The 27,435-nt window shown below is 39.9% G+C and overlaps 1 protein-coding gene across 8 annotated transcripts in view; it reads left to right on the forward strand.

Annotated features, from left to right (window-relative positions):
* LIN54 (lin-54 DREAM MuvB core complex component) overlaps positions 1 to 27,435 on the forward strand; it is an 87,767-nt gene that overhangs the window by 21,835 nt on the left and 38,497 nt on the right. For 4 of the 8 annotated variants that reach the window (XM_017854771.1, XM_017854769.1, XM_017854770.1 and 1 more), the window contains exons 2-4: positions 6,275 to 6,990; positions 12,440 to 12,563; positions 20,988 to 21,130. In XM_017854771.1, the coding sequence (XP_017710260.1) occupies positions 6,307 to 6,990; positions 12,440 to 12,563; positions 20,988 to 21,130 (951 nt within the window). In that variant the 5' untranslated portion in view covers positions 6,275 to 6,306. The remainder of the gene's footprint in view (positions 1 to 6,274; positions 6,991 to 12,439; positions 12,564 to 20,987; positions 21,131 to 27,435) is intronic. The other 4 variants (XM_017854776.1, XM_017854774.1, XM_017854775.1 and 1 more) reach the window with 2 other exon arrangements.

The following is a 27,435-nucleotide window of genomic DNA, read 5'->3' on the forward strand; positions in this document are numbered from 1 at the left end:
GAGACAGGCTCTTACTGTGTTGCCCAGGCTGCAGTACAGTGGTACACTGTAGCCTTGAACTTCTGGCATCAAGCGATCCTCCCATCTCATCCTTCTGAATAGCTGGGACTACAGGTGCACGCCATTGCACCTGGCTTTTCCATAGGTCCTTGCATTTCTGTACCTCTTACCAGTGAGGCAGTGACAGCCCTTTTGTTTTAAATAATCTTTTCAGTGATATCTGTATAGCAAACAGCCTAGGATGATACAGCATCTCCCTCTGTAGCAAAGGGCAGATTTGCTTATTGTCCAGTATAATAAAGATAGTATCTCCCTCTGGGCAAAGAGCAGGTTTGCTTTGGGTTCCCTGGCTGGGCGCAGTGGCTCACGCCTGTAATCCCAGCACTTTGGGAGGCCGAGGCGGTCGGATCACGAGGTCAGGAGATCGAGACCATCCTGGCTAACATAGTGAAACCCTGTCTCTACTAAAAATACAAAAAATTAACTGGGCGTGGTGGCGGGCACCAGTAGTCCCAGCTACTCAGGAGGCTGAGGCAGGAGAATGACATGAACCTGGGAGGCGGAGCTTGCAGTGAGCGGAGATCGCGCCACTGCACTCCAGCATGGGCAACCGAGAGAGACTCTGTCTCAAAACAACAACAACAAAAGATTTGGGTTCCCTAAGCTCAGGGTTCCTCAGCTGTGATGCAAACCTACTGCATGTGCAGCATCTACCTGGACCCCCCCTGTGTCTTCCCTGAGGGACTTGGGGGATATGGGGGAACTGATACACACATGATGCTCGTGTTCCTTGCTGTACTGTGGGTCAAAAGTCCTTTTGTCTCTGACACAGGACTACTGTGTCTTCTGCCGGTATCCATGGAAGAGTACTAGGCTACTTTATTAGCTTTCAAAGAGAGTAGGAAGTCTCAGACCTCTCACAGTTCTTGATAGTTTTGGCCATGAGGATGGGGTACTGATAGGCATGGCATTCTGAGAGGAAGGATGAGAGCCTCTTGGGCTAGGTTAGGAGATATAAAAATTCTCTCTGGCGTCTGTTAGTGAATGGTCTTACCCAGGTGGTGGGCAAGGGCAGTGAGGATAGGGAGAGTGAAAGTCCTCCACTGTTCTACCTGTTAATGAATAATTTAGAGGCTTAGTTGAGAGGCAGGATTGAAACATACCACCTGAATTGTGCTTTGGTTGTTGTATGCTCAACTTCATGGCCCCTGCTCTGCTGAAAGGCAATGTGGCTACAGCTGCTGAGTTAAGGAGCCCTCAAAGCGGAACATATGGTTTCCACAATAAGGATATAGAGCTTTAGGTGGATTCAAAACCTTAGAATATGGTTGAGCTGCAAGGGTTAATGCTTGAAAATGAAAGTAAATGCAAACTTTGCTTATTGCTGTAGAGCCACAGTCTTGCTCTGTGGCCTGACCTCTCCCTCCTCCTACTCTTTAATTTCAGGTGCTTTAAAGAGAAAGATTAAAAGGGGTTGGGCTGATGTCTGTGTGTCCTTAGGGGGACCAAAGGCCATACCCATATGTCTAACTAAATATGCTAGAAGAACTTCAGGGAGAGGAAGGAGTCAAACTTTTATGGTTCTGTTGGATATAGGAACTAAATCATCATTCGGTGGGGGTGGAGTATCCGGATTCAACTCTTGGGATTTGGGGAAGAAAGTTAGTGTGACATTGTGAGTGGAGCCCTTTGTTGTATGTTGTTGTGATTGTCATTGCCGGTGCATATTTGATGTTGATATTTTTACATGCCTGTGCCGTGAATGCCCATAAGTGCCAGAGGGAATTCTTTGATCAGGAAGAGTCACATAAAGAAGTGCTAGTACTTTGGGGTCCCAAAACCCTAGTGAGTCCTTTAAGATGTTGTAAGTGACGGGTAACTTTGCAGTACATGTAACTAATTCATCCAATTCAGTAAGACTGTAAACCGGTTTTTTTTTTTTCCCTTGAGACAGAGTCTCGCTCTGTCTCCCAGGCTGGAGTGCAGTGGTGCCATCTCTGCTCATGGAAGCTCCGCCTCCCGGGTTCACGCCATTCTCCTGCCTCAGCCTCCAGAGTAGGCGGGACTACGGGCGCCCACCACCACACCTGGCTAATTTTTTGTATTTTAGTAGAGATGGGGTTTCACCATGTTAGCCAGGATGATCTTGATCTCCTGACCTCATGGTCCGCCTGCTTCGGCCTCCCAAAGTGCTGGGATTACAGGCATGAGCCACCACCAGGTATTTTTAAAAGAAAAAAAAAAATGACAGAGACTTTAACAGGAACTTGTCAAAGGAAGATATACAGATAGACAATATGCACATGAACAGAGGCTAGAGTCATTAATCATCTGGGAATTGCAAATTAAAAACACAATGAGATATCACTTCACACACACTAGAATGGCTGGAATTAAAAAGACCAACAGAAGACTGACAATACCAATTGTTGGTGAGGCTGTGGAGCAGCTAGAACTCTCATACATTGCTGGTGGGTGTATAAAACGCTACAGTTAAGTTGAGAAATAGTTTAGCAGTTTCATGCAAAATTAAAAATAAACTTACCATGTGATTCACCTGGAAGGAATTGCAAGATCTCCTTTTAGATATTTACTCAAAAGAAATGAAAAATATATTTTCAGAAAAAACTTGAACCTAAATATTTATAGCAGTTTATAGTAGAATTAGTCATCATAGTTCCAAACTGGAAACAGTCCAAATGTCTGTTAACAGATGAATGCATATACAAATTGTCATTGATTTGTACAGTGGAATATTACTCAGCAGTAAAAAGGAGTGGAACTACTAATAAGCAAAACAATGCAGATAAATCTCAAAAGCATGCTGAAGGAAAAAAAACTCATACCATATGATTGCTTTATGTCGTAAGTACATATATTATTCAATTTATATGAATTTCTGGGATGAGCAAAAAGACAACACTAATCTTTAGTGATAGAACAGACCTACTTCTCAAAAGAAGACAAATGTGGCCAAAAAACATGAAAAAAAGCTCAACATCATTTCATTGATCATCAGAGAAATGCAAATCAAAACCACAATGAGATACCGTCCCATGCCAGTCAGAATGGTAATTATTAAAAAGTCAGGAAACAATAGATGCTGGCGAGGCTGTGGAGAAATAGGAACGCTTTTAACTGTTTGTGAGAATGTAAATTAGTTCAACCATTGTGAAAGACAGTGTGGTGATTCCTCAAGGATCTAGAACCAGAAATACCATTTGACTCAGCAGTCCCATTACTGTGTATATACCCAAAGGAACATAAATCATTCTGCTATAAAGACACGTGCACACGTATGTTTATTGCAGCACTATTCACAATAGCGAAGACTGGGAACCAACCCAAATGCCCATCAGTGATAGACTGGACAAATAAAATTTGGCACATATACACCATGGAATACTATGCAGCCATAAAAAGGAATGAGATCATGTCCTTTGCAGGGACATGGATGAAGCTGGAAGCCATTATCCTCAGCAAACTCACACAGGAACAGAAAACCAAACACTACATGTTTTCACTCATAAGTGGGAGTTGAACAATGAGAACACATGGACACAGGAAGGGGAACAACACACACTATGGTCTGTTGGGGAGGGAACTTAGAGGATGGGTCAACAGGTATAGCAAACCACCATGGCACACATACACCTGTGTAACAAACCTACATGTTCTGCACATGTATGCCGGTTTTTTGTTTGTTTGTTTGTTTGGAAAAGTAGACTTATTTTTTCCCTGTTGTAAAACACCAATGGTAAAATTTAAGGGAATATAATTTTGGGATTAAGATTATTAACTGTGGCATCTTTTTAAAAAAATTTTTTTGAGACAGAGTCTCACTCTGTTGCCTGGGCTGGAGTGCAGTGGCATAATCTCGGCTCACTGCACCCTCCGCCTCCTGGCTTCAAGCGATTATTGTCCTTCAGCCTCCTGAGTAACTGGAATTACAGGCACCTGCCACCGCCCTGGCTAATTTTTGTATTTTTAGTAGAGATGGAGTTTTGCCATGTTGGCCAGACTGGTCTTGAACACTTGACCTCAGGTGATCTGCCCACCTCGGCTTCCCAAAGTGCTGGGATTACAGGCAAAAGCCACTGTGCCCAGCCAAGATTATTAACTGTGGCATCTTAAAAACCTGAGCTGGAGTCCTGGCTCTACCATTCACTAGCTATGTGACTTTAGGCAAATTAACCTTTCTAAATGACCTCATCTATAAAACAGAGATAATGATGATTCCCATTTCTGAGTTGTTGTGAGAATAAATTAAATTATGTCATCACTGTTGTATAGTAAGCACTCAATAATGATGGTTTATTTTGGCAGTAGTAGTATTTGCCAATGCTAATAGTCATAATTTGCTGCTTTTGTGTTAATTTTATATGGGTGGTGTATCTTTTTTTTTTTTTTTTTTGAGATGGAGTCTTGCTCTGTCGCCAGGCTGGAGTGCAGTGGCACGATCTCGGCTCACTGTACCTCAGCCTCCTGGGTTCAAGCGATTCTCCTGCCTCAGCCTCCTGAGTAGCTGGTACTATAGGTGTACACCACCATGCCCAGCTAATTTTTGTATTTTTAGTTGAGACAGGGTTTCACCATGTTGGCCAGGATGGTCTCTATCTCTTGACCTCGTGATCTGCCCACCTTGGCCTCCCAAAGTGCTGGGATTACAGGCGTGAGCCACTACGCCCAGCCGGGGTGGTATATTTTTATATTTAAAAAAACGGGGCCGGGCATGGTGGCTCACACCTATAATCCCAGCACTTTGGGAGGCCAACGTGGGCAGATCACCTGAGGTCGGGAGTTTGAGACCAGCCTTACCAACATGGAGAAACTCGGTCTCTACTAAAAATACAAAAAATTAGCTGGGCGTGGTGGCGCATGCCTGTAATCCTAGCTACTTGGGAGGCTGAGGCAGGAGAATCGCTTGAACCTGGGAGGTGGAGGTTACAGTGAGCCAAGATTGCACCATTGCACTCCAGTCTGGGTAACAAGAGCAAGACTCCATCTCAGAAAAAAAAAGGAAGAGAAGAAAGTTGCTGATTAGGTTCCTATGGATCTGATGTTCTGTGGGCAAATAACTCACTGCAATTTATTCTGTCGTAAACATGATTTACTGTCTTTTATACATGAAGATAATATAATTGATTCCTTTATTGGAAGTTCTGCAGACCTTTGGCTAAAAGTACCACAGCTTGAAGTTTTTCATAATCTGCTTTATGACTATTACTTTTTTTTCTTCATGGGGACTGGCTGTGCATCTCTTAAATGGTTCTTTTTGACACTTTAAATGGCTGAGGATGGCCAGGCATGGTGGCTCATGCCTGTAATCCCAGCACTTTGGGAAGCTGAGGCAGGTGGATCACCCGAGGTCAGGAGTTCAAGACCAGTCTGGCCAATATGGCAAAACCCTCTTTCTACTAAAAATACGAAAATTAGCCTGGCATGGTGGCAGGCACCTGTAATTCTAGCTACTCAGGAGGCTGAGGCAGGAGAATCACTTGAACCCAGGAGGCGGAGGTTGCAGTGAGCCGAGATTGTGCCACTGTACTTCAGCCTTGGCAACAGAGTGAGACTCCGTCTCAATAAATAAACAAACAAACAAACAAATAAATAAGTAAATGGCTGAGGAGGGTTTGAGAATCTTCTTTCCAAATAAAAGTTTCCTTGGTATGAAGCTAGTTGATCAAAGTTGGACCACAAATGCTATTTGATCTGCAATTACTGAGATGAATTACTCTAGAAACTCCTTTAACATTAATTTTGGTATTTAATGGATTTTTAAAATGGGATAGTACACTCATATTAGAACCTAGCTCATTGGAGCTTTGAATATATTTTACAATATGTTAATATTTAAATCTTTATTTCCTTGTGTGAATCAGCAGTTTTCAAGTCTGTCAATGAGAGGAAAAAAAACTGGGAAGAAATAAGATCAGATACATCAAAGATGACAAGTTTTATTAGAGGGCATTAGAAAGGAGTTTCATGTGATTATGTGACTTAGTGTTGCCTGAGTGCGAGATACTTGTGGATTGAGACAAGGAGAGTAAGAATGTTTGCTTCTAGTTTTGTGTTCCATATGACCTAGATTACAGATTCTCGCAGGTTGAAGATGTGTTAACATGATTTAGCCCAGATAAGCATCAGGAATGTTCTTCCTTCAATTATATATCAATTTAAAAATTGTCATTTTGTCATTTGCATTTTTCTTGGATTTTTTTTCTTACATCTTTTGAAACCTAGTAACTTGTTCATTTTTCAACTTTTATTACAGTGCCTGATCAACTTTCTAGTGGGAGAACGATCATGGAGGTGGTGCCAGCCGAGGTGAATAGTTTGCTTCCAGAGGAAATAATGGACACTGGTATAACTTTAGTGGATGATGATAGTATTGAGGCTGTTATTGTTTCATCCCCAATTCCCATGGAGACAGAACTGGAAGAAATTGTCAACATAAATTCTACTGGTGACTCTACAGCCACGCCCATTTCCACGGAACCAATCACAGTGTACAGTAACCACACTAACCAAGTTGCAGTGAATACCACAATTACTAAAGCAGATTCTAATACCACAGTGAAACCAGCTTTTCCAAGTGGCCTTCAAAAACTTGGTGCTCAGACTCCTGTGACTATATCAGCCAATCAGATTATTTTAAACAAAGTATCACAGACATCTGATCTTAAACTTGGCAATCAGACCCTTAAACCAGATGGACAGAAGTTAATTTTAACAACTTTGGGCAAGTCTGGTTCACCAATTGTTTTAGCACTACCCCATAGCCAACTACCCCAGGCTCAGAAAGTTACAACTCAGGCCCAGTCAGGAGATGCTAAGTTACCACCGCAGCAAATTAAAGTAGTTACCATTGGAGGGAGGCCAGAGGTGAAACCTGTCATTGGTGTCTCAGCATTGACCCCAGGAAGTCAACTGATTAATACTACAACTCAGCCCTCTGTGTTACAGACCCAACAGTTAAAAACAGTACAGGTAAAAGAAAAAAGGGGGCTTACTAATTAAAATGCATGTTAAAAAAATTTAACTGGTTCATAGTTGTGTTTGTAGGGTTACTAAATACATAGTTGTTACTGAATTCGTTTGAATGTTGTTTTACGTAATTGTGTGTGTTTTTTTTAAGTTTGATATGTCTAATGCTTATGAAAATTTTTACCAGATAACTTAGAAAGCAAACTTAATTTTGGTTAAATTCCAAATTAGTATTTTATAGCCTTTTACTAATTTTAAAATGCATTTTATTCTTAGTGGTAGTTTGATTACAAGGATGTTTTGCTGGTATAAAGATGCCAGACTTGCTGCTGGGCTATCAAAAAATCATTTAGACAACATTGTTTTTTGTTTTTTGTTTTTTTCCAGTTAACAGATGGCCAAAGGCTAGGAGAACTTTGTTGCTCTGAGAAACCCTCAGAGCCAGTAATAGTGCATGTTAGCCAGCGTGTGCCTTTTATTTGGAGTTTACTGTTCATTGCCATTATTTATGTTTGTACCATGGAAAAGACAGTGACATGCGATGGAAGATAACATACAGGCTTTAGAGTTGTACCAGCTGGGTTTGAGTTGCCTCTACGTTATCCTACCAGTTATGGAAAACTTTTGTAGGTTTCTCTGAGTTTTGACTTTTCTTAAGAATACTTTTGATCATGATGAAATGTGTAGTATAATTCTCAAAATATTGAGGATGTTTCATAATGGTACCTATTACTAGTATGAACAGGACCCTAAGAAAGAAGGTTACTGGAATATATATTAAGTTATTTCCAGTTTATCAAGCCCAGATAGGCTTTCTTAGGCCACCACTACTCTTAGAAATGCAGTGATCGGCTGGGCGTGGTGGCTCAAGCCTGTAATCCCAGCACTTTGGCAGGCTGAGGTGGGCGGATCCCCTGAGGTCAGGAGTTTGAGACTAGCCTGCCCAACATGGTGAAACCCCATCTCTACTAAAAATACAAAAAATTAGCCAGATCTGGTGGTGAGTGCTTATAATCCCAGCTACTCGGGAGGCTGAGACAGAATTTGTTGAACCCGGGAGGCAGAGGTTGCAGTGAGCCGAGATCGTGCCATTGCACTCCAGCCTGGGCGACAAGAGTGAAACTCCATCTCAAAAAAAAAAAGAAAAAAGAAATGCAATGATCTAATTATGACCAGGAAACAAAAATATATCCTCTGTTTGAAAGAGCTATCTTTGAGAAAAAAGGAGAATGCATAGAAATAAAGAAAATGTGTAAGAAGGAAGTAGGAAGGTTTTGGGAAACTACACTTAGCTGATACTAGAAGTAATGTTTTGGTTACTGTGTTGACAGTAGAATTAGAAACCACTTTTCATGGGCTTTGCATTTAAGAACTTTGTAGAATTTCTTAAATCTTATAACTTGCCTGTGTCCCCTTTGCTACTATTAAATGTTTAGTCCTCTTCCTTGTTCATTATTCTCACTTATCTATGACTTCCTTTTACTTCTTATTTTTGCTAAGAATCTCTTGGATGAGAGATCCTATCACCATCAAGCATCTTGTCCTCAGTTTTGAAGCTTGTTTTGATTAGTTTACCAAAGTTTATTTGGCTTTGGCAATATGGATCATAATTATGTTCAAAAGAAACTGATACCAGGTGTGGTGGCTCACATCTGTAAGCCCAACACTTTGGGAGGCCAAGGTGGGCAGATTCTGTGAGGCCAGGAGTTTGAGACCAGTCTGGGCAACATAGTGAAACCCTGTTTCTACCAAAAATACAAAAAGTTAGCCCAGCATGGTGGTGCACACCTGTGTTCCCAGGTACTCAGGAGGCTGAGGTGAGAGGATCGCTTGAGCCAGGGAGGTCTAGGCTGCTGTGAGCTGTGGTCGCACCACTGCACCTCAGCCAGGGCTACAGTAAGACCCTGTCTCAAAAAAAAAAAAAAGGAAAAGAACATAAATTAGAATGTCATTTTTTTTTTTAATTTATGAGAGCAAGGCATATGTGCCATTTCACTGACCAGTGTTGCTTGTATCTATTATTTCTCTACTTTAATTCCCTAAGTAATGACGATAAAAGCGAAGACTTGGATCTAATTCTTATAACTTGTTTTATTGTAACTTTTCTGTTCTGTTTTGTTTTTGAGAAAGGTCTCACTGTCACCTAGTCTGGAGTGCAGTGTGTAATCTTGACTCACTGCACCCTTGACCTCCCAGGCTCAAATGATCCTCCCACCTCAGCCTCCCAAGTAGCTGGGACTACAGATGCAAGCCACCATACCTGGCCAATTTTTGTATTTTTTTTTGTAGCGATGGAGGTTCGCCATGTTGCCCACGCTGGTCTCAAAACTCCTGGATGCAAGCAATCCACCTGCCTTGGCCTCTCAAAAGTGCTGGGATTACAAGCATCAGCCACTGCACCCAGGCTACTGTTAGTTTTCTAAAGCCTGATTCTATTTAATAAAAAATAATTCTATTTAAAAAAACACAATAAAAACAAAAGAATTACATTTAGAATATTTTTTTACCTGTACGGTCCGTTATTTTTAGGCGACTTAAGTCTTTCCAACTCAGAAGTAACCTACAGCCGGGCGCGGTGGCTCAAGCCTGTAATCCCAGCACTTTGGGAGGCCGAGACGGGCGGATCATGAGGTCAGAGATCGAGACCATCCTGGCTAACACGGTGAAACCCCGTCTCTACTAAAAAATACAAAAAACTAGCCGGGCGACATGGCGGGCGCCTGTAGTCCCAGCTACTCGGGAGGCTGAGGCAGGAGAATGGCCTAAAACCCGGGAGGCGGAGCTTGCAGTGAGCTGAGATCCGGCCACTCCCCCCCAGCCGGGGCACAGGGCGAGACTCCATCCAAAAAAAAAAAAAAAAAAGAAGTGACCTACAAAGCTCCAAGCACAAAAGACAAATTAAAACTATGCATCTATATTTTCCTTTTCAACACCAGAATATTTGGTTTAGTATTACAAAGATTATATGATTTTCTGTTTTTTTTTTCCCCTAGGTAGTTGTCAGTGTTGTCTTAAGTTTAATCAGAGTATTAAGACTGTTAGGGTATAGTTAGCAGGCAAGGGTGGAAGATGGAGGCCATCTTGAAAAATGAAGAAAAGACGTGACCTTTGAAGCCAGAGGCAGTAACAGGTATAATTATATGTAATAACAGATATATAAACACTTTCCCATGTTTCCTGTGCGTAGTTTATAAGAGTAGTAAATAACTAGCAGTCTGGGACAACAGAACTCCTTCCTAGCTCCTGAATCTATCCAACACAGTGCCAAAAATTACTTGTATGTATTACTTGATGACATATTTTACTACCTTATTTGTAAGGTTTTTTTCCATTTTTGTCTTAAGCTGCTGATTCTATAAACTTGTTAAAGTGATCTTTGATGCTTTGTTTTACTTAATAATTTTGTTACAGGATACTTTAGAATTCATAGTGCAAAAAATTCATAGTTCTTTAATGGAACCAAAAGTTATTATTTTCAGCACCGCTAAAGAAACATAACCACAAGAGCAAGATGAGATTGTTTGTTTGAATAATTAATGTGCTTTTGGTTGTACTGTTTATATTTTTTTCTCACTGATAAGTATTCATATACTCATGATTGTGAAAATCAGTTTAAAATGGGGAAATACTTTAAGCCCATAATTGTTATAGCTAAGGTTATTTATTGTTAATATGGCATTCTAAGAATAGCAATACTTCTACCTCTAGAGATCCTTAATATTATAGATACAATAGATACAATTTTGACTGACTTTAGGGTTTTAGGTCTGTAAACATACTTGGGAAATTTGTATTTCTCTAAATTTCATTAGCTTTCTAGAGTATAATTATGGATTTATTTGAGTATGTTGTAGTTTTGCAAGTTGGCTGTTTTTAAATACAATAATGGGTATCTTTTTTAAGTAATTTGTATCGTATATACAGTTGGTTTTGTCAGTAATGTGTTCTGAGTATAAAAAAGTAATATATTGTGAGTATATTGTGTTATTTAGTTTAATTTATAATTTGAGCACAAAGAGCTAATATTTGTCTAGTTCTGTGATCTATTATAGCTTCCGGTGTATTTCAGTTATTCACGTTGGTCATATATTTTCATTTGAGTCACTATTTCCTATAATAAATAGTACTTTTATGGTCTCAATTTTCATTGCCAAAAGATATAATTAATATTTAATGTTCTTCACACTCCAAAATTCTTTGATTTTTATCCTAGGTAAATTTCTTCTTTTAACTTTCAGAAGAAGCTGTGTCTTTGTATATGGTGATAATTGCAATATAAAAATTTGATAATTCTACACTCCTTGACTTGCGGAGAATTATAATTCAGGTCAACAGTGTGCCAATATATAACTTCAAGTTGGAGATGAATTAAATATAGATTCTCTCTTCAAGGAATTTAAAATATAGTAAACAGTTGCTGTAGCCCAGGAGTTTCAGGCTGCAGTGAACTATGATTGCACCACTGCACTCTGGCCTGGGTGACGAGATGAGACCCCATTTTTTTTTTTTTTTGGAGACAGAGTCTCACTCACTCTGTCACCCAGGCTGGAGTGCAGTGGTGCAATCTTGACTCCCTGAAACCTCTGCTCCTGGGTTCAAGCAATTCTCCTGCCACAGCCTCCCGAGTAGCTAAGATTATAGGCGTGCGCCACCGCATCCTGCTAATTTTTCTATTTTTGTAGAGACAGGGTTTCACCATGTTGGCCCGGCTGGTCTTGAACTCCTGACCTCAAGTGATCCTCCTGCCTCAGCCTCCCAAAGGGCTGGAATTACAGGCATGAGCCACTGCACCTGGCCCAGAACCCCATCTTTAAAAGAAGAAAAGTATAGTACCTAATAGTTTAGTAAATAATATTTCACAGCTGTTGCCCTTATAATAGTTTTGTTCTACCAAATTTTTCTGTTTTGTAGCCTAGGGCTTTACCTTACTCAGTTCTCCCTTAATCTACTCATATTTAGATCTAAAGTTGAAAATCTAGTCATAAGCCTACCTTTAATGTGTATGTATTTATATTTTGCATCCAAGGGCCAATGTAATTCTATATATAGGTGGCTTTGTCATTTGCACTATACTTTCTTTACTTACTCTTTTTATTATTGAGTAATTTGTTATTTTGAACAAAAATATTACTGTGCCATAGTTTTATTTTTTCATTAAACATTATTATTACTTTTGTTTTCATCATATGCATATATCCAAGACATGAAAATAAGGAATTATAATAAAATGCAAAAGTATTATTATATATGGGATTAAGGATATGATCATATTAATATTTTGATGAATGTCTGCATTTTAAATGTTCTTAACATTAATATTAATACATAGATATATTCTGTTAAGTGTGAGCCGGTTTTACATGTACTACTTTGTATGAATCTTTGGTATAATTTTGATTTAATAGGCATTTTATAGAAACAGATGGTCTTCATAGTTATTTATATGTTTCAGATTGCTAAGAAGCCTCGAACGCCAACCTCTGGTCCAGTAATCACGAAGCTGATCTTTGCAAAACCAATTAATAGTAAAGCAGTTACAGGACAGACAACTCAAGTTTCACCACCAGTCATTGCAGGTTATATTTCTTTATAGTTTATTAAGCTAAATATTTATCTTCCTTTTAGATTTAAAAAGGCTGTTCTGCCAACTTAAAATGTTTTAGTGTAACAAACATAGCTTATTATTATAAACCAGACTAGTTAATAAGAAATGTTTGCTTCAAGCAAAATGCCTTATCTGAAAATCAGTTCATTACTTTAGTCTCCTTAGTTTTTGGTAGAAATTTACCATGATACTAGCAAAGTCTCAAACTCCAATAATACTAGCTAATATTTATATAGTGTTCACTGTGTGCCAGGCGCCATTCTTAGCCCTTTACATGTGGTGACTATATCATTCCCCAGCAATCCTATAGGTAGGTACTAATAACATCCCCATTTTGCCAGTGTGGAAGTGGAGGCACTCGGCTAGTAAATGGCTGAGCTGGAATTTGAACCCAGGCAATTTGACTCTGGAGCACATGTGCTAAGTTTAATAAATTTAAATTAATATACACAAGAGTATAGTATTTCATGGTTTCTGTTTGAATTTTTGGTTTCAGTCTTTTAGTATACTCTATATGGAGTTATCTGTTAACAGAAAATTGTCACAATGATAGTAATTACTTAAGTGATAACAGAATTTTAGCTGAATTACTTTTATTAGAACACTCCTTAGTGTGGCCCAGTTCTCTTTTATTTTATACTTTAATATGTGTCATCACCAATCACTATATCACCTCAGAAATCTTGACTTCAAGTGTTCGTTCTCTTTATTCTTTTAGTTTACTTGCCTTTTTACTCCCAATCCAGCAATTGACTTTGAAATTTCTGGTCCATTTATTTTTCTACTTTCTCAATAATCATTCCTTTCCTGTCCTCAAATTCTTCCTTCCTCAAGATGAAGTCCATGACCCATCCTATTGCTCTCTTGTAGACACTATTGATTCTCTTTTTCCGGTCTCTTTCTCTGATGGCTTGGCTAAGTCCAACCCTCCTATTCCTTGTTTGGCTAGCAGCTCAAGGTTTTAGAGAAAATCACACAGCCATATTGATCTTTAATCCAGAGCCATACTAAATGACTCTTTAACTAGTTATGGGATCATTTCTAATTTCTACTGTGCTAAAGGCTTATATGAAAGCACCTCTGGATGGTAAACTTTTGACTAGAGACTTTCATATCCTAATTACCCATCCCTAGACTGTGTATTCTTGATGAGGGTACTCAAATATTAACTGATCATTCCTAACATGTATATTAAAACCATCTGTCTTTAATACATTTACAACATAGTGGTAGACAACTCGGAAGTCAATGGCAGTGACTTGTCATTTTCCTGAGGCTTTGATTTGTACGTAGGCTCGATTTGTATTTGTATGTAGAGAGGCTTCTCATTTTAGCTAATGAGAAGAGGTGTAATGTGAAAGCAGTGTTAGGTGAGTGACTGTTCTCTTTCTCTTGGTGCTCAGTAGAGATTTGTGACAGTATAGGAAGCTGATGTCTTGAGACATGTCATGGGAGGCAGGTGTGGCCCCAAAGAAAAGACTGGAAAGGGTTTGGGTTTGGAGCTGGTTTAGGAAGTGGGCTGCAATTGGCTATAAGTAAGCAAGGGTTGGAAGTATTGATTAAAAAGAAAACACCAGTCCCCTTGGAGATTTTGTATAGGTAGAGGGGCTTAATCAGGAGTGTTTTAATGGGATATTCTTTACTGTTTTGAGTTTCTGAAGAGACTCTGAGAGAGTCCCTGAAAAGTTTTAGTTAATGGGAAGGAGGAGGTATGGGTTGTATGGTAAACAATTGTAGTGTTTGAGGAAGTATCTGAATGAATTTTTGGTTAATGTCAAGAGTTCACCCTATCATAGACGTTTGTATATGTCATTGCTTGGTCTTTGGGTTGTTTATAATGTGTTGCAGACTGATTGTAACTTTATTTTTTAATTGCACCCGGACTTAATAGGCCTACCAGAATACATATATACTTCTGTAAAATTTTACTAGCATTCTTGGCATTAAGTTCAGTTTGGATAGATAATTTCTACTTTTAACTGGTTCTTTATAACCTTAAAAAATTCATATATGCTAAATTTTAACCCATCCAAGTGCCTTTCTGTTGAATTGTATCACAAGGAGATTCCATCATCTTTATGTTTACATTGCAGCTAAGACTGCAGTCTTTTTTCATGCAGCTAGTCTTTATATTGCAGCTAATGCTTTTTTTTTTTTTGAGACAGTCTCGCCCTGTTGCCCAGGCTGGAGTGCAATGGCATGATCTCGGCTCACTGCAACCTCCGCCTCCCGGGTTCAAGCGATTCTCCTGCCTCAGCCTCCCGAGTAACTGGGATTACAGGCGCCCGCCACCACAACCAGCTAACTTTTGTATTTTTAGTAGAGACAGGGGTTTCACCATGTTGGCCAGGCTGGTCTCGAACTCCTGACCTTGTGATCCACCCGTCTTGGCTTCCCAAAGTGCTGAGACTACAGGCATGCGCCACTGCGCCCTGCCAGCTAATACTCTTTCAAAGTACCTTGAGATTTTTTTTTTAATGGTTTTTGGGCTTCTCATTAAAGATGACTATCTTTTTCTGTGTTTCAGTCAAGATGATTTTATATTTGTGTATAAGTGAGTTTTCTAAAATGCATATCTGAACTTGTCACACCCTTGCTTAAAATTTTCTTGGCTTTGTTCATTTCTTCAGCTGGACCCATCGGGATTAAGTTCAAATGCCACTGCTTTCTTAGCATTAAAGGCATTTATGATCTAATGCATGCCTTTTTATTTTCACCTCCAAAATAGTAGCTCCAAACCTACTGATTTAACTTATTGTAAGAAATCACCAAATGGATCGAAACTAAGTTATAGGACTAAGGGTCTTGGCAAAGTTCCTTTTACATGGAATGCCTTTCTTTGCTGTTCCTCGCGGCTGGCTCATCCATTTTATTTCTTAGATTACCCGTTTCGGAAGTTTTTGACTTCTAGGTTTAGTCAGGTATTCTTTCTCTGATCATTTCCTATTTATTTCCATAAAAATTGGTTATACTTACCAAGTACTTATCTTAAACTTCTGATAAATTTCACACTGGCTTTGAGTTATCCATTAGTCATACTATATTATAAATGTTGGTTTTCTTGTCTGTCTCCCCATAACCCTTATAATTTCTCATGATGGTAGCTTTTTGTTTGTTTGTTTGTTTTGTTCATCATCTAGCTTGCTCTCTCTCTCTTTTTTTTTTTTGAACGGAGTTTTCGCTCTTATTGCCCAAGCTAGAGTGCAGTGGCGCGATCTCGGCTCACTGCAACCTCCACCTCCCGGGTTCAAGCGATTCTCCTGTCTCAGCCTCCTGAGTAGCTGGGATTACAGGTGCCTGGCACTATGCCTGGCTAATTTTTTTTATTTTTAGTGGAGACGGGGTTTCACCATGTTGGCCAGGCTGGTCTCGAACTCCTGACCTTAGGTAATCCTCCCGCCTCAGCCTCCCAGAGTGCTGGAATTACAGGCATGAGCCACTGTGCCTGGCCTCATCATCTAGTTCTTTTAAAAAACTTATTTTTAAAAAATTGTGGTAAGATATACATAACATAAAATTTACTATCTTAACTTTTTTTTTTTTTGAGATGGAGTTTCACTCTGTCACCCAGGCTGGAGTGCAGTGACATGATCTCAACTCACTGCAGCCTCTGCCTCCCAGGGTCAAGTGATTCTCCTGCCTCAGCTTCCTGAATTGCTGAGACTACAGGCGTGCTCCACCACATCTGGCTAATTTTTGTATTTTTAGTAGAGAAGGGGTTTCACCATGTTGATCAGGCTGGTCTTGGACTTATGACCTCAAGTGATCCACCCGCCTCAGCCTTCCAAAGTGCTGGGATTACAGATGTGGGCCACTGTACCCAGCCTCATCTTAACTGTTTTAAGTGCATAGTTCGTTGGCATTAGGTACATTCGCATTGCTATACAACCATCACCACCATTCCATCTCTAAAACTTTTTCTTTTTGCAAAACTGAAATCTTGTACCCATTAAGCAAAAACTCCTTATTCTTCCTTCCCCAGTCCAGCATCTGGCAACTAGTATCCCACTTTTATCTCTCCATGGTTTTTTTTTTTTTGAAACAGTCTGTCACTCTGTCACTCAGGCTGGAGTGCAGTGGCGCGATCTTGGCTCACTGGAACCTGTGCCTTCCCGGGTTCAAATGATCCTCCTGCCTCAGCCTCCCAAGTAGCTGGGATTTGAGATGGAGTCTCAGTTTGTTGCCCAGGTTGGAATGCAGTGGTATGATCTTGGCTCACTGCAACTTCTGCCTCCTGGGTTCAAGTGATTCTCTTGCTTCAGCCTCCCAAGTAGCTGGGATTACAGGTGTGTGCCATCACGCCTGGCTAATTTTTGTATTTTTAGTAGAGATAGTGTTTCACCATGTTGGCCAGGCTGTTCTCAAACTCCTTACCTCAGATGATCTGCCCACCTCAGCCTCCCAAAGTGCTGGGATTACAGGTGTTAGCCACCATGCCCGTCCATTGCCCTTTTTTTTTTTGATTGGCTTATTTCCCTTAGCATAATGTCCTTAAGGTGCATTTGTGTTGTAGTGTATATCAGAATTTTCTTTTTAAGGCAGAGTCATGTTCCATTGTAGTTATGTATGTACTGTATTGATGGTTCTTTTATCTTGTTTCTCTCGCTCTTTCACTTTCTCCTCTGTCTCCACATCCCCAGAACCTAGCACAATTTTTTGCACTGTTTTTTTTTTTTTTGAGATGGAGTTTTGCTCTATCGCCCAGGCTGAGTGCAGTGGCACGATTTCGGCTCACTGCAAGCTCCGCCTCGAGGGTTCACGCCATTCTCTTGACTCAGCCTCCTGAGTAGCTGGGACTACAGGCGCCTGCCACCACGCCCGGCTTATTTTTTGTATTTTTAATAGAGACAGGGTTTCACCATGTTAACCAAGATGGTCTCGATCTCCTGACCTCGTGATCCACCCGCCTTGGCCTCCTGAAGTGCTGGGATTACAGGCGTGAGCCACTGTGCCCGGCCCCTATTTTTGGCACTTTGATGTAGTTCTGTGAATGCGTATTGTTGCATGAATATGTATATCATGGAGGTACTATAGTGATACAGTAGGAGCTATTGGGAAACTTGGGTTTTTAGTCATGGGTCTTCTGTTGATTTTCTCTGTGATCTTGGGTAAATACATTATTTTGTTCATCTTAGTTTAGTAAAATGTAGATACCAACCACCTGACAAGACTTGAGGTAGTTCCATGAGATAATAGAGGTTCCCATTATCACAGCTCTCACGGTAGAAGGTTGCTTCATGGGAGCAAGCTTCATCACAATGTGAAATTAATCTCTTATAGAATTTGGCCTTACTCGAATATTCTACCTTCCTGCCCCAGCCTATCTAGTCTGTGGCTTTAAGGAGTATGTCTCTTTTGATTCTTGGAGAATACCTGACAACAGAAATTGATTTCAAGGTGAAATTATGTAACTTGCATGCTTGCTTGAATCTGTGGAACTAAGGATAAATAGGGATTTGGAGGTTAGATTAGATAATCAGAAATGCCATCAGGATGAAAGCCAAGTGGACCCTCAAAAAGAGTAACTTGAATTTCAAAGGATATCAAGGTTCTTGGGAACATTGATGAAATCTAGAAATATTTTGGTAGAAATGACCTGCTTTATGAGTATGTCGTGCCCATTTGTCATTATCAACATAATTTATCCTTTTGCTGTCGTCCAGATTTTCAGAAGGAATCTCTCTCCCTGAAACTCAACAGCTGATTTTTTTCTTTGTTCATCCTAAGAGTTAATATAGTTGCAATTATAAACGGAATTTTAAAAAATATAGGCCACAAAAGTAAAAGTTTTATTACTTTTAGTTTTGTAATTTATATTGAAGTTTTTGTTCCTGTTTTAAGTGAATTAACATTACGTTGCCTTTTTCTGATATCAGTTATCCTCAGGAATTGAAGATTTTCTATATGAATTTTTTCTTTCTTTCTTTCTTTTTTTTTTTTAGAGGGATTCTTCCTCTTGTTGCCCAGGCTGGAGTGCAATGGCGCAATCTCAGCTCACCGCAACCTCTGCCTCCCAAGTAGCTGGGATTACAGACGCATGCCACCACGCCCGGCTAATTTTTGTAGTTTTAGTAGAGATGGGGTTTCACCATGTTGGCCAGGCTGGTCTCGAATTCCTGACCTCGTGATCCACCCGCCTCGGCCTCCCAAAGTGCTGGGATTACAGGTGTGAGCCACTGTGCCCGGCTGTTTATGAATATTATCTGAAAGATGTGTAATTCCTAAAAAATATGAAATTATAGCAGTGGCTATAAATATTGAACATTTTATGAAACTGTGTCTTTACTGGTAATTTCTTTTCTTAACATAATGGTTGTTGGGGCTTCACACTTATCCCACAGGTATTAGCTTTGGAAACCAGAATAGACAAACATATTACTTTAGACAGGCTCGATACTTTAGAGCAGCTCTCTAAACATTTGATGTAGATTCATTTGGTTTATTTAGAATTGACTTTATGTAGTTATGATGTATTCAGGTTTTTTAAAAACCTGGCAGAATGTCATTAAAATTAATCTATGTACTACAAAGAAATTTTGAAAATTGTATTAAAAATACTTTAAAAATTCATAGATGGGGAAAAAACTTGATTCACTTTTTAAAAAAGAAACTGTGCCAGCCTGGGCAACGTGACAAAACTCCATGTCTAAAAAAAATTTTAAAATAGCTGAGAATGGTGGCATGTGCCTATGGCCCCAGCTACTCAGAAGGCTGAGGTAGGAGGATCATTTGAGCCCAGAAGATCAAGGCTGCAGTGAGCTATGATCACACCACTGCCACTAGCCTGGGTAACTGAGCGAGACCCTTGTCTCAGGAAAAAAAAAAAAAGGCATACTTTGGCATTGTTATCAGGAAAATGGCCCAGAAGCTGCTAAACATTAGTTTTTTATTTTTGTCTAAAGTGAAAGCCCTTTCTTTCTCTCTTACCCTTTCTCCCTCACTGTCATGCTCTCTCCTTCATCTCTATAGCTGGATCTATGAGTTTAATCATAGTATCTAAAGGTGAGAGTAGATTCTAGAGATAATTTAGTTATCAATCTTCTCTACTTCTTAGATGCCTGACTTTCTTCTTTAGCCAGTGTATTTGATTATCCAGCATCTGCTTGGGACACCTTTAGTGACTAGAAACTCACTTGTGTTGAAATAGTCATTTCAATTGGAAATTTTTGTTAGAAGTTATTTCTTAGTGCTGAGCTGAAATATTTTCTGTTTCTCTGCATTTGATGTGATACAGATTGGTTCTAAGCCTTTAACCTGACAGCCTGGATTAGTTAGGATAATCTTGGTTTTTCTGCCAAAATAATCTCCAAATCTCAGAAGGGTAAAAAACCTGTTTTTTTAAACATTCATACTTCATGATTATCTATATGACCATTATGGGTTCAAAAAGTATCTTCTCTTCATAGTCACTCAGGGGCACAGGCTAACCGAGGAGCTGCCATCTCAGATGGCGGAGGAAAATAAACTTTGGAAGGTCTTGCATAGGCAGTAATAAATGCTATGACCCAAGAATAACACACGTCACTTCTACTCATAACTCATCTGCCAGGAGTAGTGACATGACTCTAACTACAAGATGGGGTGGGAGTGGTAGGAAGTGCAAGTGCAGTTCTACCGTGTGCCCAGAATGGGAGAAAGCTAGAAGAATACTTGGTGAATGGGAATAATGGCTATCACACAGTCTTCAAGAATTTGAAGATCTGTTATGTCTTTGTAGTCTCTTCTTGCCTAGGATAAAAATTCCTGATATTTCAACTCAATATAATATGATTTTCAGTTCCCCAAGCATCCAGACACTAGAGTTTTTCATTGTTGTTTCTGAAGGGTCCTGTCCAGAAGGGAACGCAGTATGGAATCTGGCTGGGGTGGGTAGAAAAAACATTTTTTTTATCCCGTTTGGCAGTCTAAAATCAGATAGTATTAAACCTGTCAGTGTTTAAATTAGTCCAGTAACTATCTGTTTTATAAGTGTGGATATCAATTGTACCTTCATGGCTTAAGTTCAAATGGGAAGACAGCTATAGATAGTAGAATACAGAGATGGAAGTGTTAAGACTTGGGTTCATGTCCTGACTTTCAGGAGCTGTGTTACACAGGGCACATTGCTTAGTTGCCCTGAGCTTTCTCTCTGAGGGATATAGCAACAGTATTGATGAACACATGAGTTAAACTGTTTTTGTAGAGTTTAATGTAGGCTGATACTAAGTATTGCTAAGAAGTAGTGTTCTGTTTAGTTCTGCCTAGGGTTACCACAGTTCATTAGTGCCTCATTAAGTGTTGAACATGAAATAACGAACATACATTCTGCAGTCCTTGTGAGTGTAGAGCATCATCACATAAATTTTTATACTATTATTGAAAAAAGTCAAACTGATGTGCTGCCTCTCATTTGCAGGTAGGGTTCTTTCACAGTCTACTCCCGGAACTCCATCAAAGACCATAACAATATCTGAAAGTGGTGTTATTGGATCAACTTTAAATTCTACAACACAGACACCAAATAAAATAGCCATCTCACCTTTGAAATCGCCAAATAAGGTAAAAAATCAATTAGCCACAAATACCAAATATTGTGGTTGATGCCTTTATTTTCTTACTAGTCACTTCAGATACTTCAGTTTTAATACATTCCCAAGCAAGTAATAGGCATTCAGTGAAGACTGGATTAATTTAGTAATCAAGGATGTCTGACAGATTAAAAAGCTTACTTTAAACACATAGTAATCATTTTGCATGTGAATATGATTTCCATAGCCCATATGAATGTGGGTACAACAAAATCTTTTGAATAAAGTTGATAATGTAGGTATTCAGTTCTTCTTTAGTTAATATTTTAGCAAAATTACTGTATTTGTGGAAGGTACATATAGACTTAACGATATAAATATAAAATATTGAATGTAACTTTAAAAAAATGGAGATCTGAACTTCTGCTTGGTAACAGAGTACTAGAAATTGCCATCAGATGCTGGTAGCCATATTATCAATGTTGTTTAAACTTGAGTACATTTTATTGGAAGCATTCAAATGCTTTCTCATTTTGTTGTCAGGTAAAGTAAGTCATCTAACTCACTTTACTAAAACATACAGTTTTATTATACCAGCATAATATTTTGAAAAAGATATGTTTTAAAGGACATATTATTCAGATAGAAAGCCAAGCATTATTATTCTGTCAGGTTTCACGCTTGTGACTCTGGAAACATACTGCCCTTTGCACCTGCTTTCTTTGATTTGTTACTGTTCATAAATAGAACAAACATTAAACATTTGCCTTACATTTTTTAAAACTCCGGGTGTTGGTTTCTTTAATGAGCCTTGAATATAATGTACAAATATGATATCTCATATAGTTTATTAAGGTCAAATTCTTCCTTCATAAGGTTTGCCCTAAATCGAATGAATTTGGCAGAAATTTGAGGGTAACTGTGCCATGCATAGTGATAGGCACTGGGGATAAAACATGGATGAGGTTTTCCGTTTCAAGGAGTTCAATAAGGTAGTTAGACTGAAACATTAAAAATTATCCTACAGAATTACAATGGTCACAGATGGATTAATGACTGCTGTGTGTTTGGCAGGGAAGGTTTATACAAAGGAGCTTATTCTTGAAAGGTCTTAACCTTAAAGGTGGGTTGGACTTAGCTCTGGATGAGCAGAAGGGGCTTTCAGGATTGAGGTGATACTTTACCTAAAGGTGTAAAAGTGTGGCCTTTCAGGGAGCCTCACTGATTTTTGCAGTGTGAGAGCCGAGGGTGCTAAGGTTAGATGGACGGTTTCATTATCTTCCGGGGAGTTTGGACTTCTGTGACTTCTCATTGCTTCTAGGACAGTGATTCTCGCCCTTATCTGCTTATTGGGATCACCTGGAGAGTTTTAATCAATACTGATGCCTGGTTCTCATCCCCAGAGTTTCTGTTTTCATTTCTCCAGACTTGACCTGGTATCAGGATTTTACAAAGCTCTCCAAGTGATTCTAGTGGGTAGCCTAGATTGGGGACCACTGCTATAAATAATACGAAATTTGCATTTTTAAAAATATGACTCTTGTGGCATTATGAGAGATAGTTTGGGGGAAGGTAAGCCTGTATTGTGGGAGAGATCAGTTAGGTTAGTGATTCTCAACCTTGGCTGCAGTTAGTACTGAGGACCTCTTGAGAAAACTAATGGCAGGCCCCTACCTGACCCCATTTAAATCAGAATCTCTAGGCTGGGGCCTGTGTGTTAAATTTAATCTTTTAAAAGTGTAGGCCAGGGTAGAGAATCACCAAGAGATTATTACAGTACTTCATGTTTGAACTACACTAGTAGCTCAGGGGCAGGAGGAAGAGAGATGTGTTGAAAGAGGTTCAGTATCTTAGGGGGAGAATCTAGGATGACTCCTATATTTCCGACTTGAATAATGGGGTAGATGGTAGCCCTATGGACTAATTTGACTGGTATATAGTTTATACCTGATGACATGAATAGGAACTGGCTTTATTGTTTTCCCATCCTTGACTTTAGCCCTGCCATATTGGATCTTCCTTTCTTGCCTCTTGGCAACATTTTACATTTAACTGTAAGAACAAGCTTGTTTTATTTCGAGACCAGCTGACCAACATGGAGAAACCCCATCTCTACTAAAAATACAAAATTAGCTGGGCGTGGTGGCGCATGTCTGTAATCCCAGCTACTTGGGAGGCTGAGGCAGGAGAATTGCTTGAACCCTGGAGGTGGAGGTTGCAGTGAGCTGAGATCGTGCCATTGCTCTCCAGCCTGGGCAACAAAAGCAAAACTCCGTCTCCAGAAAAAAAAACAGAAAAACAAAAACAAGCTTGTTTTGGCAATTAAAATTCACAGGTGTGAAATGCACAGTCAAAAGCTTACATCCAGTTGAAAGCTTATTTACCTCTCAGGTGAGATCTAACCATGGCTCAGGGATCCGCGGTGGAGAAGAGGCGCATGATGTGTTTCTTCATTCTTCAACCTCCTCTCCCTTTCTGATTTCGTCTTCTGATCAGAAGGAAGATTAGGAGAAAGGACAAGGTTTTGTTTGACTGAGATTATTGTACTCCAGCTTCTGGTGCCTTCTGTGTAACAGGTGTCCAAATGTAGACTTACGGAGATGTTCACTGAGGATGGTTTTTTGGAACCCTCCTGTGGGCTATGTCCACATTGCCAAGTTCCCTGTCAGGGATACGGTGTACCCTCCAGCTGCCTTTTGCAGCCTGCCTTTAGCTCTTGATTCCTGTAGTCTACGCCTGGCACTCCTGAGTGCCTTTATTCCACAAGGTACATGGCTTTGGCAGGGTTCCGTCAAGATGTCTTAGCCCTTCTGTAGCATCTGCGTGGCCAGTGGGAAACCTCTAGAACCCAGTGGTAAAAGTGCAGCTTGCCCAACTGCTGTCCTCTAAATCTTTGCCCTACCATTGTGACAGCTGCAGCCATCTTCTTTCTTGCAGAATTTTCCAGGCTGGGACCAGTTTCTGTGTTCACATATTCTCTGAATAAACTCTTGAGGCTATCCCTCAGGTTATCCCAGGAACTCTCGCTGCATTTAGTTCTGGTGTTTAAAACAAGATACAGTGCAGTTTCTTTTTTTCTTTTCTTTTTCTTTCTTTCTTTTTTTTTTTTTGAGATGGTGTCTTGCTCTGTCACCAGGCTGGAGTGCAGTGGCGCCATCTCTGCTCACTGCAACCTCTGCCTCCTAGGTTCAAACCATTCTCCTGCCTCAGCCTCCTGAGTAGCTGGGACTACAGACATGTGCCACCACACCCAGCTCATTTTTCTATTTTTAGTAGAGACGGGTTTTTGCCATGTCATCCAGGAGGGTCTCGATCTCCTGACCTCATGATCCGCCCGCCTTGGCCTCCCAGTGCTGGGATTACAGGTATAACAGCTAAGTTTCTTTATCTTAATAGGTTGATAGCCAAAAAAGATTCAGATATTAGGGCTGGGTCTAGTGGCTCATGGCTGTAATCCCAGCACTTTGGTAGGTTGAGGTGGGCAGATCACCTGAGATCAGGAGTTCGAGACCAGCCTGGCTAACATGGTGAAACCCTGTCTCTACTAAAAATACAAAAACTAGCTGGGTGTGGTAGCGCATCCTAGCTACTTGGGAGGCTGAGGCAGGAGAATTGCTTGAACTGGGGAGGCAGAGGTTGCAGCGAGCTGAGATTGTGCCACTGCACTCCAGCCTGGGTGACAGAATGAGACTCTGTCTCAAAATGTAAACAAACAAAACCAAAAAACCCCAGAGATTCACATGTCAGTTTCTCCTTGCAGTTGTCACCTAGTCTGTCTCAGAGGTTTTTTTTTTCCTTTCCCCTCACTGAGATGTAAAGACCTAGCATTCTCCATGTTTGCAAATTTTCTTCTTTTTTTTCTTTAAAAAAATAGGAGGTGGATGATAGGGATACCATCTTTTAGTAAGTCTGGCATGGATGTCCTTTTAGAGTGTGGGGAGTTTGTCATTTTCGTTTAGCTTTGCGGCCTCACTTCAGCCAGATTCTGAGATAGTAGAAAGTATCCCATCCTATCTCATACTAAAATATAGCAGTACTATAGGCTTGGGCAGAGATGTTTTTAGAACAATTTTTTTTTTTTTTTTTTTTGGTCATTGAAGTACCCATGGATTATCTAGATGAGGATGTCCATTGTGAAACTGAATGTAGGCAGTGACTGAAACTATGGATATAGATGAAATCATCCGGGGAGCATCAGATTGTATGTAGAGTGAAAAGAAAAGCAGGACTGAACCATAAAATATTAAGTGTTAGTAGAAGAAAAGGAGCCAATGGGAGAGAGTAAATGATAAGGGAGGTGGTAGTAGAAACTAAACAAAATGTGAAGGGAAGGTGATTTCAAAAAGGATACGAGACCACAATTTCAAATGTCAGAGGAAAGTCAATTACAAAAATGACTAAAACGTGAGGATCTGCTGGAGCTCTCCTTGTTTCTACTGATAGAGGCCAAAAGGAAAGCTGAAGCACTCACCCTTCCCTACCCACCAGCACTCAACATTCTGACCGCTGTCTGACTTGAGTCAGTTGAGACTCGTCTCATTATTTATCTTTGTTGATACTGGGTACCCTCAAACACCCCGACTCTTAGATCATCTTTCATCTCCCGAATCTAATCTCCTTAAGGCTCTTGCTGTCTTCTGACCCCTTTTTCACCCATGCCTCTCTTGAAATCCTTTCACTGTGCCTTCTCTGGAGTTCATAATCAAAATAATAATTCCCTAAATTCACAACCTTTTCATTGAATGTTCCTTTTATCTCCTTGCTCTGATGGATACCTGGGTCTCCCTGAGGACACTGCTTCTCCTGCAGACCTATTAAGTGATGGCTCTTTTTCTCCTTCAGCTCTTATACCTCTGGGCCTGGAAGCCTAGGTATTTCCCGTGATTATTCTCTTTACAATTTCAGACCATTTTCACCCCCTCCTCCAGCTTTGAATCTAATGTTACTAGGTTTGTTGTTGGGAAATCAAGCATGGCTAGTGTTTTCTCAATGTATATTGTAGTTGTCTCCTATTATAGGACAGATTTCTTCCATTTATTTTCTAAAGTAATCCTCCGTTTTCTTCAATGTTTATTAGATATGCAACTAAGCATTAAACTAATAAAAATGTGATTCTGCTTGGTTTACTTTATTCTTGGTTAGACAATGCTGTTATCTTTTACTTTAATGTGACTTTAATGTGACTTTAATGTGACTTTTGTAATCTTATTCTTAGACTTTCAGTGTCATTTTTTACATGGCTCTTTTCAGTTTATCTCAGAAATACAAGGTAGCTTTCTTCAAAATTTTTCTTTAAAAAAAAAATATTTTTTCTTGAAGACGGAGTCTCACTCTGTTGCCCACGCTGGAGTGCAGTGGCACGATCTTGGCTCACTCCAACCTCTGCCTCCCGGGTTTAGGCTATTCTCCTGCCTCAGCTTCCCGAGTAGCTATGCCATCATGCCCGGCTAATTTATGTATTTTTAGTAGACATGTAGTTTTGCCATGTTGACTAGGCTGGCCTCAAGTGATCCACCCAACTCAGCCTCCCAAAGTGCTGGGATTATAGGCATGAGCCACTGCACCGGCCTTTTAAATTTTTTTTCTTTTTTTTTGAACAATAAAGCTTTTTAATCACCTGGGTTAAATTTTTTCTTATTCACTTAACAGCAAGCTCATCCTTAACAAAGTAGCTTAATAGCCAAAAATCTATCCATCTGTAAATTAGAATTTACAATAATAGAAAAAGAATTTTATGACAGTCTTAATACATGCAGAAGAATCCTGATAATATCCAACCTCCATTTTGATTGAAATACTTGAACCCACAAAAATAGAAGGACACTTTGATAATTTGAAAAGGGAGAAAAATATATCAAACTTTATGTAATGGTGCAGTGTTGATCAAGGATTCCCACTTTCAATACTTGTTTAATTCTATTGCAGGTCTGAGTTAATGCAGTAAGGCAAGAAAAAAGAATAAGTGGCTGGTGGGCGTGATGGCTTACACCCGTAATCCCAACACTTTGGGAGGCCAAGGTGGAAGGATCATTTGAGGTCAGGAGTTTGAGGCCAGTGTGGCCAACATGGTGAAACCCTGTCTCTACTAAAAATACAAAAATTACCCAGGTGTGGTGGCATGCACCTGTAGTCCCAGCTACTCGGGAGGCTGAGGCATGAGAATTGCTTGAACCTGGGAGGCAGAGGTTGCAGTGAGCCGAGATTGTGCCACTGCATTTCAGCCTGGCGACAGAGCAAGACTCTGTCTCAAAAAAAAGAAAAGAAAAGAGGAAGGGAGGGGAGGGGAGGGAGGGAGGGAAGGAAAGAAGAGGAAGGAAGGAAGGAAGGAAGGAAGGA

The sequence above is a fragment of the Rhinopithecus bieti genome, unplaced genomic scaffold (assembly GCF_001698545.2).
Source record: "Rhinopithecus bieti isolate Rb0 unplaced genomic scaffold, ASM169854v2 scaffold_38123, whole genome shotgun sequence".
NCBI classification, from domain to species: Eukaryota; Metazoa; Chordata; class Mammalia; order Primates; family Cercopithecidae; genus Rhinopithecus; species Rhinopithecus bieti.